Genomic DNA, 13,498 nt, shown 5'->3' on the forward strand with positions numbered 1-13,498 from the left:
ATCAGCACCAGCCCCTGTCCTCCTAGCACTTTGAAAGCATGCAAATGCAAGTAGATTAATAGGTACCACTTCGGCGGGAAAGTAATAGCATTCTGTGCACCTTGGCATATATAGTCATGCTGGTCAATGGTGCTTTAGAACAGTGGTCTCCAACCTTTGGACAATGCTGACTCCCTTGGCAAAGAAATGGAGATGATCATCACACACTAGAGTCCCCTTGGACAGGGGAAACCTTTATGAAGAGCTAAAGTGTCCTCGGACTTTAGAATCCATATAGATAAGCATCTACCACATAACACTCCAGACTTAACAACTGTCAGTAAGAAAGACAAAAAAGTAAAGTTAATACCTTTACTTTACTATTAAAGTTAATAGTAACAAGTGCCTTCAGTGCAACCCCAAAAATCTGGAGCCCCATTTGAATACCGTTGGCATTGACAAAATCCCCATCGGTCAATTGCAAAAGCAGCTCTACTCACAGGTTACATCCTGCACTCATAATCTTTAACATAATCAAAGAACAACATCTGTCTATCTCAGGTCCTTGGAAAGTACTCAGTAGGTAGATAAAAATGCCAAACGCTGACTGTGTGACCAACCATAACAATAATAAAGAGTCAGAGTTGTGCTGTCTGGGAGTGCAGTGAAGTATATCTTCAGCAAGAAGAGTCCTTCTTTTTCTTCCCTTGCAAACGTCGTCCCCCTCCTTCATGTGGCGTCCAAGGACAAGGTGACAAAAATGTGGTGAAGCAGGTTCTGCTGCCATAAACCTTCTGCTCCAGTGGAGAATCACTTGGCTGGATTGGAAGAGAGACGACTTACCAGCATAAGAACCAGCCTGAAAAGTTACTGGAAGGAGAAGCCCCGATCAATAAAGGACGAAAGAACCTCAAGAGATCAGTCCGACGAGGAGGGAAAGGAAGAAAGGGTAAAGCAGAGGAAGGAAGGGAGGGGAAGTAAGAATAGGAGAGAAGGTAAGAAGGAGGAGAAGAGAGGAGGAGTGGCTGAAAGAAAGGGGAAGAAGAAATGAGGAAGGAAAGGAAGAAAGGGCAAAGCAGAGGAAAGAAAGGAGGAGACTTAAGAGTAGGAGAGAAGGTAAGGAGAAGAGAGGAGGAGTGGAGGAAAGAGGAGAAGAAGGAAAGAGGGAAAGGAAGAAAGGAAGAAAGGGCAAAGCAGAGGAAGGAAGGGAGGAGACTTAAGAGTAGGAGAGAAGGTAAGAAGGAGAAGAAGAGAGGAGTGGAGGAAAGAGAGGAGAAGAAGGAAAGAGGGAAAGGAAGAAAGGAAGAAAGGGCAAAGCAGAGGAAGGAAGGGAGGAGACTTAAGAGTAGGAGAGAAGGTAAGAAGGAGAAGAAGAGAGGAGTGGAGGAAAGAGAGGAGAAGAAGGAAAGAGGAAGGAGAGGAAGAAGAAGGCGGAGAAGGGAGGTTGAGAAGAAGGAAGGAGCAAGGCTGTTGCAGAATAAGATGGAGACACGGGTGACAAGAAAGTGACCCAAACTGTATTATATATATTTGTAAGAAGATATCGATAAACATTAATGATTAACAGATAAATGTTAACAGCACCTATAAGAATGTATATTTGTGAATGAATATGAAAGAGGAAAAAAAAACTTTTTCACAAAAAAAGAAAAGAAAAAGAAATCAGGAGCAACCACCATGCACAGAAGGATCCTGCATCACAGTCCCGGGATAAAATGCTATATAAAATGCTCATGTAACAAATTCCTGGGTTAATTTTGTCAGCCCCTTCATTCTGCAAACAGTTCCCTGGAGCTGAAAATCCTGAAGTGGAAACACTAAACCACACTGCCATGAAAAGCAGTCTTGTTGGGGCAGATTAACAACAGATTAACAGAGTTGGAAGGGACCTTGAAGGTCATCTAGTCCAACCCCCCGCCCAAGCAGAAGACCCTACTACAACATTTCCGACAAATGGCAGTCCAGTCTCTTCTTGAAAGCCTCCAGTGATGAAGCTCCCACAACTTCTGAAGGCAACTTCTGTTCCACGGGTTGATGGTTCTCACTGTCAGAAAATTCATCCTTATTTCTAGGTTGAATCTCTCCTTGATCAGTTTCCATCCATTGTTCCTTGTCTGGCCTTCAGGTGCTTTGGAAAATAGCTTGACCCCCTCCTCTCTATGGCAGTCCCTCAAGTATTGGAAGACTACTATCCTGTCTCCCCGGGTCCTTCTCTTCACTAGACTAGCCATGCCCAGTTCCTGCAACCATTCATCGTATTTTTTAGCCTCCAGTCCCCTAATCATCTTGGTTGCTCTTCTCTGCACTCTTTCTAGACTCTCAACATCACTTTTTATAGTGTGGTGACCAAAACTGGATGCAGTACTCTAGGTATGGCCTTACTAAGGCTTTATAGAGTGGTATTAGTACCTCCCTTGATCTTGATTGTGTCCTCTGTTAATGCAGCTTAGGATTGCATTGGCTTTTTTGGCTGCCGCCGCACACTGCTGGCTCATATTTAGCTGGTTGTCCACTAAGCCTCCAAAATCCCTCTCACAGTTACTGCTATTAAGCCTGGTTTCTCCCATTCTATATCTGTCCTTTTGGTTTTTCTTGCCTAAGTGTAAGACTTGACTTTACATTGAATTTAATGTTGCTAGATAGGGCCCAGTGTTCAAGTCTATCAAGATCCATCTTGTCAGCATGAAGGACATGTTGGTTTTCCTTTTGGTGGAAATGGACCTCGGCCTGTTCCTGGGTTCGGTTGACAGAGCCCATCCCCACTTAGGCTGCGTCTGCCCTTCCTAGTCTGATCTTTGCAATTCTCCAGCTGAGAGCCTGACCGGCAGCCATGCCCTCTGCCAGATGAGCTGGCCAACTTTTGGCAGTGGGGAAGAGATGCCAGCCAAGATTCCCAGCCCAGGATGATGGCTCTTTGGGGAAAAGCACAACCAAAGGCCAGGTAAACCTCTAGACCAATGGTCTCCAACCTTGGCAACTTTAAGACCTGTGGACTTCAACTCCTAGAGTTCCTCAGCCAGCAAAGCAAAGCTGGCTGAGGAACTCTGGGAGTTGAAGTCCACAAGTCTTAAAGTTGCCAAGGTTGGAGACCACTGCTCTAGATGATAGCAGAAAGTCATTTTTGCTCTCAGTCTGACTGGATCCGGTCCTCTTCTTTCCCAGAGACACATTTCAGGATTGTGACAGCACCAAGATGATCCAAATAATCTCACTAAGTCACCTTGAATGGTTCTGTATAGAGATCCCCATTGGTCACCTGTCCTTGTTTGTTAGTTTTCTATTCTTTTTAGCGCAGGATGGATTCCACCCAGCTGTCTCTTCCTAGTTTCCCTATCGCAACAGCCCTGACAGGTGGGTCAGGCTGACACCAACTGAAAGTCTTCAAGGAGATTGTGTGGTGGAGAGGGGGGACTTGAACCCAGGTCTGCCCCGGTGTAGGAGATGACGAGGCTTAGCCCAAGGGAGGAGTCAAACACATCATCAGTTATGAGTCCCTGCGCCTACAAGAGACTTAAGCCCAAGCCATCTTGAGTTCCTTCTCTCTTATCTCCCACTAACTTCCCTTGACTTTTAGTAGTTCAGATTCTTGTAGAGAGCTTAAGTTTTGTACTATTTGAACTGCCCGAGTCTCCTGATTTTCCTGGCGCTTGAAACCTAGGCAGTCATCACTCGACCAGATGGGCTGTCTGCTATGCAAGTTGTGGCTCTGTAGCCCCCATGTTTGTGGCAATGGCTCGGGGGATACAGAGGAGTTCCTATCAGGGTGTTGCATGGCGCATTTTCCATCCTCTTTAAAATATATCTGATTATTCCACCATAGATTTCCCCCAGTTTCATACCATTGCTAGTAAGCCCCAATAGCTGCAGAGGTTCTCCACACAAATCCTAAATTGAGAGAAAGAATATCCCATTTAAAAGGAGGAAGAAATGTTATACTTGGTACTTGACTGCAGGAGGCCGTCCAGGCTGAAAACAGACCCTGAGAGGGCCACGCGCGGCCCTCCCAAGATCCCTTTTCACTGGCAAAGGGCTGCAGGAGGCTGTCCCGGTCGAAAGCAGATCCTGAAAGGGCCACGCGCAGCCCTCCCAAGCTCTGTTTTCACTAGCAGAGGGCTGCAAGAGGCTGTCCAGGCCAAAAACAGCCTGGGAGAGCCATGCACGGCCCTCCCAAGCTCTGTTTCCGCTGGCAAAGGCACCGTGGGCTGGTCCTTTGCTGTTTCCAGGGCGGCCCCGCAAGCCACATCTAAGCACACCCTACGGGCTGGATGTGGCCCGTGGGCCTTGCATTTGACACTCTTGGCCTAATAGAATATTCTGGCTTTGCCCACGATTGAGCCTAAATGCCGAACCCAAAGAAACACCCCTCATAAGATGAAGAAGCCGGGGGGCGGGAGGGCGGCGGGAATAAGAGCATTTCCACTTAAAGAGATCCGAGAGCCTTCACTGCGGAGGGCGGGACGCGTTCCTCTCTCTCACACGCACAGATCATTGTTCGTGCTTCTATTCTTTGAAACCTTGGCCAGGATTATTCAGATTGGACTGGTTGACATATGCGACTTAATATCCGTTTAACAGCGTCTTTAGCATGAGCTATTGAATCCACTGTAATTGGGTTATAATTCACACGGGGGGGGGGGCTAAGTCCTAAGGAGGCGGCAGCTGTGGCCAGGCCTTAATATTTTAAGAAGGTGCTGGACCCACCCAGAGGGTTGGGTGGGGAGGGCTAAGCTTTTTTGGGGTGGTGTTGGTGGTGGTTATATTCTATTTTCTGGTTCCTGCAGCCAGCAACCTTCCCTGCAAAAATAAATCCTGCAACCCCCTGCTTTTTGACTCTGGCTTGTCTCACATGGCTTTATATAAACTGAGTAATTTTCAGCACGTCGCCTTACATAAGAATACAAAAAATCCCAGCTCCCTTTGCACCACTTAGGTTGAATCTGCCCATCCTTCAGGAGAGCAGCTGCGAAGATCGTTCCTTTCCCTCCGCCGGCTGCCCCAATCTTGAGGGGGGGGCCACGCAAATGAGCCTGCATTTGGAGACAGCCACGCGGAAGTCCAGCCTTTCCCTTTGCATTAAACGCTCGAAAGGACCTGGATTTTGAAGCCTGTAGAATCCTGTCCTTTAATTTTCATGTTCTTTTATTTTGTTTTTTGCTCCTGTCAGATTTTACCGTACAATGTTATTCCTCCGGCAAAAATGTCATCTCAGATCATGGAAATAAGGCGGCATTTTAAAAAAAAGTCCTTTCTCTCGTGCATGTAGTTTTGTGTCTCTGAGCATTCAGGGGGCGTTTTCTCATGTTCAATTTTGCAACTGTTTTGTTCCATTTAACGCAATGTTGTGAGTGTGGTTTGGGTGCCAAGGGAACGAGGCTTCAGCCTCCGGGAATTCATCCCCAAGCTGTGAAAATCCGCTTGGCATCCTTGTAGGAAGTTAACGCAGGTAGTCCTCAACTTACAACACATCATTTAGGGGCCGCTCGGAGTTACAACGGCACGGAGCAAAAGGGACTTACGACCGTTTTTCACCCTTATGACTGTTGTAGCATCCCTATGATCATGTGATAAAATTTGGATATTTGGCAAGTGTTTCATATTTATGACGGTCACAGTGGCCATATGACCATCATATGATCGATCCCCTTTTGCAAACTTCTGACAAACAAGAGTCAATGGGGAAACCAGATTCACTTAATAACAGTGTGACTGATTTAACCACTGCAGTAATTCGTTTAACAACCATGGCAAGAAATCTCCTAAAACGGGGCAAAGCTCACTTAACAAATGTCTCACTTAACAACATAAATGTTGGGCTCAATTGCGGTTGAAGATTGCCTGTATACCCATATACCTGTAATGTACCTGTCTACCTATGTACCTACACCTGTACATTCACACAAACCGCTCTGCATCTGGATGGGGGTGACATGTCTGCCCCCTAACCTGCTTCCTCCCCCCCACCTCTTTTCCAGGTTTCAAGTGCCCCGTTTGCTCCAAATCAGTGGCTTCCGATGAAATGGAAATGCACTTTATCATGTGTCTGAGCAAGCCCCGTCTGTCCTACAACGGTGAGTTCTCCTTTGCAACCTGCAGAGCCCCCTTTGCCAGGCCTGGCAGTGGCTGGGGGCAAGGCCGTGGGGCACTCATCCCCCCTGCCTGGCTTTCCGGCTGGTATCCCCAAAGACAACCGAGCCAGTCCTGTCCCTCCCTCCATAAGCGCTCTTGCCATCTTATGCCCTGCCCTGTTCGCCTGGTGTCTCCCCACTTCTTTGTACATGGCATGAACCACCACCTGGCACGCTGGTTCAGAAAGGCCGAGCCAGACATCCAGTGAGGCAGGGCGAGAAGGCGCATGAGAGCCCCATTTCTGCCTCCGGGCGAAGAGCAAAGCCAACTTCCTTCATATTTCAGAAGGCGATTGTTTGAGTTGCTGCTTCTGCGCTGGGTGCCAACTTCTATTCTTGCCTTGCCAGCCCCCAGGGAAGACGAGCTGCCCATTCGCGGCTCCTCTGTCCTCTGTCCGGCAGCAGGGAGGGGAGGGGGCTGCCCGCCTTGCCTTGGGCTGATCCAAAGGGCTCCGGAGTGGACTCTGCTGCCATCTAGGGAGGGGCCTGGGGTGCAGCAGCCCAGTCGGGCAGAGTTGGGGGAGGGAGGGAATAGCTGTTGGGAAGCTGCTCCCCCTCGTGCTCGTCCTCAGTGTCCTTCTGCCTGGCACGGGGCAGCCAGAGGGCAGGGCCAGCTTTGTCCAGCACTGCTGCCACGGTTGCTGTCTCAGGCAGCTGGCCAACACAGGGTGGAGCCCCTGCCTCCCAGGTGCAGGAAGGAGCCTGCCGGCTTCCAGGGAGGAGGGCCCCTGGTGGGCGGGCGAGGAGACATCTGTGCCAGCCAGTGTCATCCCTGCAGCCTGCCCTTGTTCTACCCAGCCAGGTCGAGGCGGCAGGGATGGCGCCAGGCAGCTCCCTCAGTGGGGCCAGGGGGGAGGGCAGCAGCAAGCATGGCTTGGGGATGCAGCCAGAGAGATCTGCCCAGCCTCCGCCAGAGAGCCGGTGCCAGCTGAGCCAGCTGGAATTCAGCCGAGCCTGGGCCCTCCTTGCCCTCAGGGAGGCCCTTTTCTTCTCCTTCTCTCCCTCCCCGGCTCTGGGTGTGCATCTGGCAAGCGCCTTACTCGAGGTCATCTCAGGTCAAGCGCTGAGGGAGGAGAGGCAGGTGGGATCGGTGTTAGCAAACCCCCAGCACTTAGCAACTTCGCCATCCTCCCCCCTCCACCCCCGCCTTTCGGGTTAGTTTTGGAGCTGCCGAGCCAAGGTGGGCTTCACAGCGGCGCCTTTGGGGAGACGGCAAGGAACAGCCGCTACTGGTCTGCCCCAGGTGTATGGAGACTACCACTCCCAGCGTTCCCAGTCCCCAAGGATTTGACCTGTCCCTTATTTCAAGCTTTGGGTATTCTTGGCAGGCAGGGTGGCCGATTTGGGCCAAAAGGGTGTCTGGATCCCTCATTCCAACAGGGCAAGCTTTTTCCCTAGATGCCAGAGGAATGCCTGCCTTTGGATGCCAATGCAGACATTAGATGAAGCCGTGGACCAAGGAGGAATTTAGCCTTGCATGGGGGAGGAGGGGTGTCAAGCCTAAAGCCAGCCCATGATTTGCAATGGGAGAAACATCCGATTGTTTTTCATTCTCCTGCATTCCTAACATCCTGGTGATTTGTTTTCTAGAATCCAATTTGTTTATTTTTATTTTTTTTTAAAAAATATGATCTTGATTTTTTAACTGGAGTTAATTTTAATCAAATCTTGGACAAGCTGATCACTCATGGTTACTCTGGCTGCTTACAAAAAAAAACCCAACCCAGTACAGAAGCCAATACCACCATCCCCACATGCATACCCCTGGTAACCACAATTGGACCAACCACTCAATGTGTTCAATACCATTCTGGGGTACCCAGGCCTGTCAGCAGAACCCTGCCTTCTTACAAACCAGTAAACCTCTGTCATTCTGGATGAGAGCTTCAATCCTGGAATATTCTTTTAAAAGAAACTTTGTTCTTAACAAGCTTGGGATTGAAGCCCTGAGTTGAGAGGACATTGTTATAGGACAGGGATTTCAAACTCGATTTCACTGCAGGCCGCATCAGGGTTGTGGTTGACCTTGGGGAGCCGGGGCAGGCATGGCCAGGGTGGGCATGGCCAGCTTGAGGTCACTCATGTCAGGGGCGCCTGTGTAGGCCCGAGGGCTCTGCCAGTGAAAACGGGCTCCCAAGCACCGTTTTCAGCTGCGATGGCCTCCTGCAGCCCTCTGCCAGTGAAAACAGAGCTTGGGGGTGTGGCAGCGCTCCTGGGCCCCATTATTAGCCATGACAGCCTCCTGCAGCCCTCTACCAGCAGGCCCCCCCAAGCTCCATTTTTGCTGGCAGAGGCACTGATGGCCAATCCTTCGTTGTTTCCAGGCCAGCTCCGCGGGCCCGATCCAGCCCCTGGGCTTTGAGTTTGACACCCCTGTTATAGGAGGATCCCCACAATGTGGTGTTTCTCCCAAAGTGCCTTGGTGTCCTCCAACCTGGTAGATCCCGAACATCTCTCCCTCATCAAGGGGGGGGGGGGTGTTGTGTGAACCCTGATGCCCTTTCCTGGCCTGCCTCACCCTGCCTTCTCTTTCTCTCCTGCAGACGACGTGCTCACCAAGGATTCCGGCGAATGTGTCATTTGCCTAGAGGAACTCCTACAAGGAGACACGATAGCCCGGCTGCCCTGCCTCTGCATTTATCACAAGAGGTAGAGTACGAAGACCCTAGCACACACCCCCCCCCAAAGAAGAAGGGCCCCCCCTGGGCCTGCAGTTCAGATGGGTTGAGAGGCTGGGAAAGGACCTGTTGGTCTCCCAAGGCCTCTCTGAGCTGCTCCTCTTCAAACCCCATACATACCACGCAGGGTGGGCCCTTTTCTTCTGCCCCCGCGACCCTCCCAGAAGCCTCTGCCATGCTGGACAGTGAGGGAATCCCTCTTCTCTTCTGCAGCTGTATAGATTCCTGGTTTGAAGTCAACAGATCCTGCCCAGAACACCCGTCAGATTGACCACAGGATCCCACCCGGACTTCTTTCCAGGTGAGCTTCTTCTGCCTCTCGGCCCTGAAAGGGCCCATTGTAAAGAGTCTCACTCCCTCAACGGAGTTCTCTGCTAATTCCCAGTTTAACCCGAAGAAAAACGCACCTGTGGACTAAGATGGCCCATCCAGTTATGGCCACGCTGGTTGAGAATTTGGAAAGCCTCTGTCCCAGTCGAGACAGGGAATGCGCACTGGGGTTGGGAAGAAAATGATTTAGGGCAGTGTTTCTCAACCTTGGCAACTTTAAATCCTGTGGACTTCAACTCCCAGAATCCCCCAGCCAGCTGGGGGATTCTGGGAGTTGAGGTCCACAGGACTTAAAGTCGCCAAGGTTGAGAAACACTGATTTAGGGGAATGGTGTATAGCTTTTAACGGAGGCATTCGAAAGCAACCCAAATGCTTCGTGCAGGCAAAAATGGAAAGAAATGCCATCAGCCCACAGAATAAAGGAATTGGTTATTAATAACAGAGAGAGAAAAACATGCTCTTTTAAACAGTTCTGCAGCAAGTGATTTGTCAGTAAGCATTGCAAACAGGAAGTAAATTCTCAAAACTAATACTTGCTTTCATTTTTTTCCTAAACAAAACTGAACAAGCAAAGTCCTCGAGCCAGCCTTTGTTAGCTGCCCAAAGGAGAGAACTGGGTTGCCATTGGAATCTTCCCACATTATCTTTCGAATTCTTGGCACAATTTTTCTAGTGATTTCCCAACCAAGCTCAAATCAGTTCTGACTCAGCTTAGCTGTTGAGACCATTAGGGGCTGTTGAATGCCGCATATGTAGACAGAACCTCTGAACTAAACCTTGCCCAATTTCATGTTTGGTTCAAATGTTCTCATAAACCTCGAGGCATATTTCAGGGAACCAAAATAGAAGGATTCTCCCTTGGGCCTAGTGATGCATGGCTTAATAAAAGTGTTTTCAAAACAGGATATTTTTCAGGTTCGTTAATTTTGGTTTAAGATCGTTGTCGTATCTGTTCTCATGACATGAGCCCATTGATCTACACAATCCCCGTAGGATGTACATCAGAGATTGTATTCAGCCGATTCCGACCGGTTCTAGCAAACCGGTTGCAGAAATTTTGAGTAGTTCAGAGAACCGGCAAATTCCACCTCTGGCTGGCCCTGCCCCCTTCCCAGCTGATCAATGTCGTCGGTCTATTGCTGCCTCCCATCTGATCAGCTTGGTGTCTTCTTTGGTTGCCCTGCACAGGAGAACGGAGCTGGAAAGCAGGTTAGTGGGGTGGGGAGGGAATGGGGATTTTACAGTATCCTTCCACTGCCCCACCCATCTAACCACGCCCACCAAGCACCATCCACGAAGCACTGCCACGCCCACCAAGCCACGCCCACAGAACCAGTAGTAAAAAAAATGAATTTGAATTGAAATTCCCACCACTGATATACCTTCTGCTCTTATTCTTCTAGTACAGGGTTGGATGGATTTTCTTTGAGCTTCTGTAAGGACACTCTCCTTGTCCCTCTCTTTCCTGCTTATCCAGCTTTTTGTGTGTCGCAGGAGAGTAGGGGGTGGGAGAACGTTGCCTACTCAGCCCAAGAATTTGAGAAAGATCCTAGGTTGAAGGCCGCCTCAAGGAAGATTTATGACTTATGAAAAGAACATCAGTCAAAGGCCACCCGTAGAAGATTTAGGGTTGTGTTTCTCAAACTCTGTTGAGATTGTGGACTTGGACTAGAAGGCCTTCCCTCAGAATAACTCTTGTTATTCTGTTAACCTTGAGAACTTTCAGATGCACGGGCTTCAACTCCCAGAATTGCCAATCCAGCATGCTGGCTGGGGGAATTCTGGGAGTTGAAATCCGCACATCTTAAAAGTTGTCAAGATGGGGAAACATGGATATTGGGAAAGATGACTTTGTTGCTGGTGGGGAAGAGTTGGGGACTCAAAATCCTTTTCATGCCAGGGATCGACCAAGATCTGCCTTTGGCCACCAGAAGATCCTTGCGGAATCGGTTGGGAAATCCACCTGACTCTAGTCAACGTTCTGTTTGCATAGAGGCCAGCTAGGCATCAATCGAAAACCTCTAATTCAGGGGTATCCAATCTTGGGCACTTTTAAGACTTGTGGACTTCAACTCCCAGAATTCCCCAGCCAGCCATTCTGGGAGTTGAAGTCCACAAGTCTTAAAAGTTCCCAAGTTTGGACACCCCTGCTCTAATTCATCCTTCCTTGGATCTCTTGGGAAAAGGCAAATTTCCTGGGGGGTGGGGGGAGAGGAGTCAAGAAACCCCAGCAAGAAGCAGTGGTGAGAATGGTTAGCGTCCTCTTCTTTATTGTTTGTTAATTAACCAGTGGAACAGAAGTTGTGGGGACTCCATTACTGGAGGGTTTTAAGAGGAGATTGGACAGCCGCTTGTCTGAAATGGTACGGGTCTCGTTTGAGCAGGGGTTGGTCTAGAGCAGTGTTTCTCAACCTTGGCAACTTGAATTCCTGTGGACTTCAACTCCCAGAATTCCCCAGCCAGCTATGCAGGTCCTTTCCCAGGACTTCAAGTTGCCAAGGTTGAGAAACACTGGTCTAGAGGACCTCCACGGTCCCTTCCAACACTGTCCTTTTATTCGTTGAAAGACACAGACGTGAAACACGTTGGCTTCTTCGCGTAGAAGTTTTTGGGAGAGCTTTTCAGTATGCTTTATTTTTTTTCTCAACAGGTCATCTCACCATCCACCCTTCTTCCACACACCCACTCCCAACTTCCTCTAAACCAGCTCTGGGACAGCCCCTCCCTAAAGGCAGCCTGGGCCTTTTAGTGTTCAGTTCTGGACTTCAGAGGCAGGGAAGACCCCGCAACAAGCAACTGTCGCTCCGCGAGGCCATACTTGGGGTACCGTCCTCCAGTCCAGGCAGGGGGACGAAGAAGAGGGCCTGGGGCAGGAGCCAGAGGCCGTGGGCCCCGCCACCCCACAGCAACGCCATAATGTTTGTTTGGACTAGAGCCGGCCACGAGCAAAATGGATCAAGGACTCTTCCTTCCTGCCCACATGCAGGTTCCTTTTTGCACGGGGGGGGGGGGGGGAGGTGGTAGTTTACCCCTCCCTTTTTATTTTCTTGGAACAACAAGGCCATTTTCCCCCTCCCCTCCTGCCTCCCCCCCCACTCTCCCCAGCCTGGAGGAGGAGGAGAATCAGGTGTTTTTTGTGGCATTTTTCTGAAGGTGTTGTAAGTTTTCCTTTTCAAATGTTTACAAAACAGCCACGTCGTGTCAACCAGCGTGCCAGGTGATGTTTATAAGGCTGCATTCTCGGGCAGGTGGGGAGCAGAACTTCCAAGACCTTTTTTCTTTTCTCCTCCATCAACAACCCCCCCCCCCATTGCCAAAAGTCCTTTTACTCTTTCTTCCTCCCCCCACTCCCCTCTCGACCTCCGTGCTGGCTTCAGGGGCTGTTGCAAGTCTCCTGCAACAAGATCAGTTTTCGGCCCTTTGTGGAGCGCAGGACTGGCCTTTTTCTTAAAGCAACACAAACAGAGGATACAACACCCACCCACACACAAAGACACAGTCCTGCCCTGCCAGTCCACAATTGAGCACGAAGCAAAGCCTGGCTGAGCCACAGGGTTGGGGAATTGGGGTGGGGGAACCTCTGATGGACGGTTTTGACCCGCAAGGAAAAAAAAAAGTATCTGTATTTATATAGGAAAAAAAACGAAAAAACGAAAACAAACTTTAAAAATGACAAAAAGGAAAAAAAAAATCAAAGCTTGGGAAGGTCAAACTTCCCCTATTAGTCAAGTGTTTTGATATGGTATTCAATAATGCTCAATAAAATAGTCACTGTTATTTTATTTCCAGGTATTCTTATTTGTCTTGATGGATTTGGGATGCGAGGGGACGACTGAGCATTTGGTGGGTTTACCACCCCTCTTTTTAAACTTGGAAATGGGAGTCCCTTGAAGTGGACATGTATGGGGGATGTAGCAATGTTTGTGAGCAGTGTTCTGGTTAAGCCACAATCTGAAAACAGGGTGGTTGTTTTTTTTTAAAAAAAAGGAAATAATCTACCGTATTTTTCAGAGTATAAGATGCACCCTTTCCCCCTAAAAAAGAGGGTGAAAAACTAGGTGCGTCTTATACACTTAATACAGCAGTTTTGACCTCCCGAAACCCTGCCCCCTTTGCAAAAATAGCCATGCATAGCCTTTAAGGGGCTGGGGAGGGAAAAATGAGTGAAAAATAGGCCTCCCCCTCCCCAAGCCCCCAGGAGCACTCTGGAAACCTCCTAAAGGCTATGCAGGCTTTTTTTTTTTTTTTTTGAATTGCCTCTTCAAAATCTTGGTGCGTCTTATGCTATGAAAAATACGGTAAATGAAACTGCAGCAGATTTAAATCACTAGAAATTACCATTTTTAAAAATACAAATATCTCCAAGGTCCATGGTTGGACTAGAA

At 49.1% G+C, this 13,498-nt stretch overlaps 1 protein-coding gene across 1 annotated transcript in view; it reads left to right on the forward strand.

Annotated features, from left to right (window-relative positions):
- The window catches only part of ZNRF1 (zinc and ring finger 1), a 45,057-nt gene extending 31,932 nt beyond the window's left edge, over positions 1–13,125 (forward strand). The window contains exons 2-5 of the mRNA XM_032230917.1: positions 5,952–6,047; positions 8,648–8,753; positions 8,996–9,083; positions 11,764–13,125. Coding sequence (XP_032086808.1) covers positions 5,952–6,047; positions 8,648–8,753; positions 8,996–9,053 — 260 coding nt within the window. The 3' untranslated portion in view covers positions 9,054–9,083; positions 11,764–13,125. The remainder of the gene's footprint in view (positions 1–5,951; positions 6,048–8,647; positions 8,754–8,995; positions 9,084–11,763) is intronic.
- The last annotated feature ends 373 nt before the right edge of the window (positions 13,126–13,498 follow it).

This window comes from Thamnophis elegans, chromosome 14, assembly GCF_009769535.1.
Source record: "Thamnophis elegans isolate rThaEle1 chromosome 14, rThaEle1.pri, whole genome shotgun sequence".
Lineage (NCBI taxonomy): Eukaryota > Metazoa > Chordata > Lepidosauria > Squamata > Colubridae > Thamnophis > Thamnophis elegans.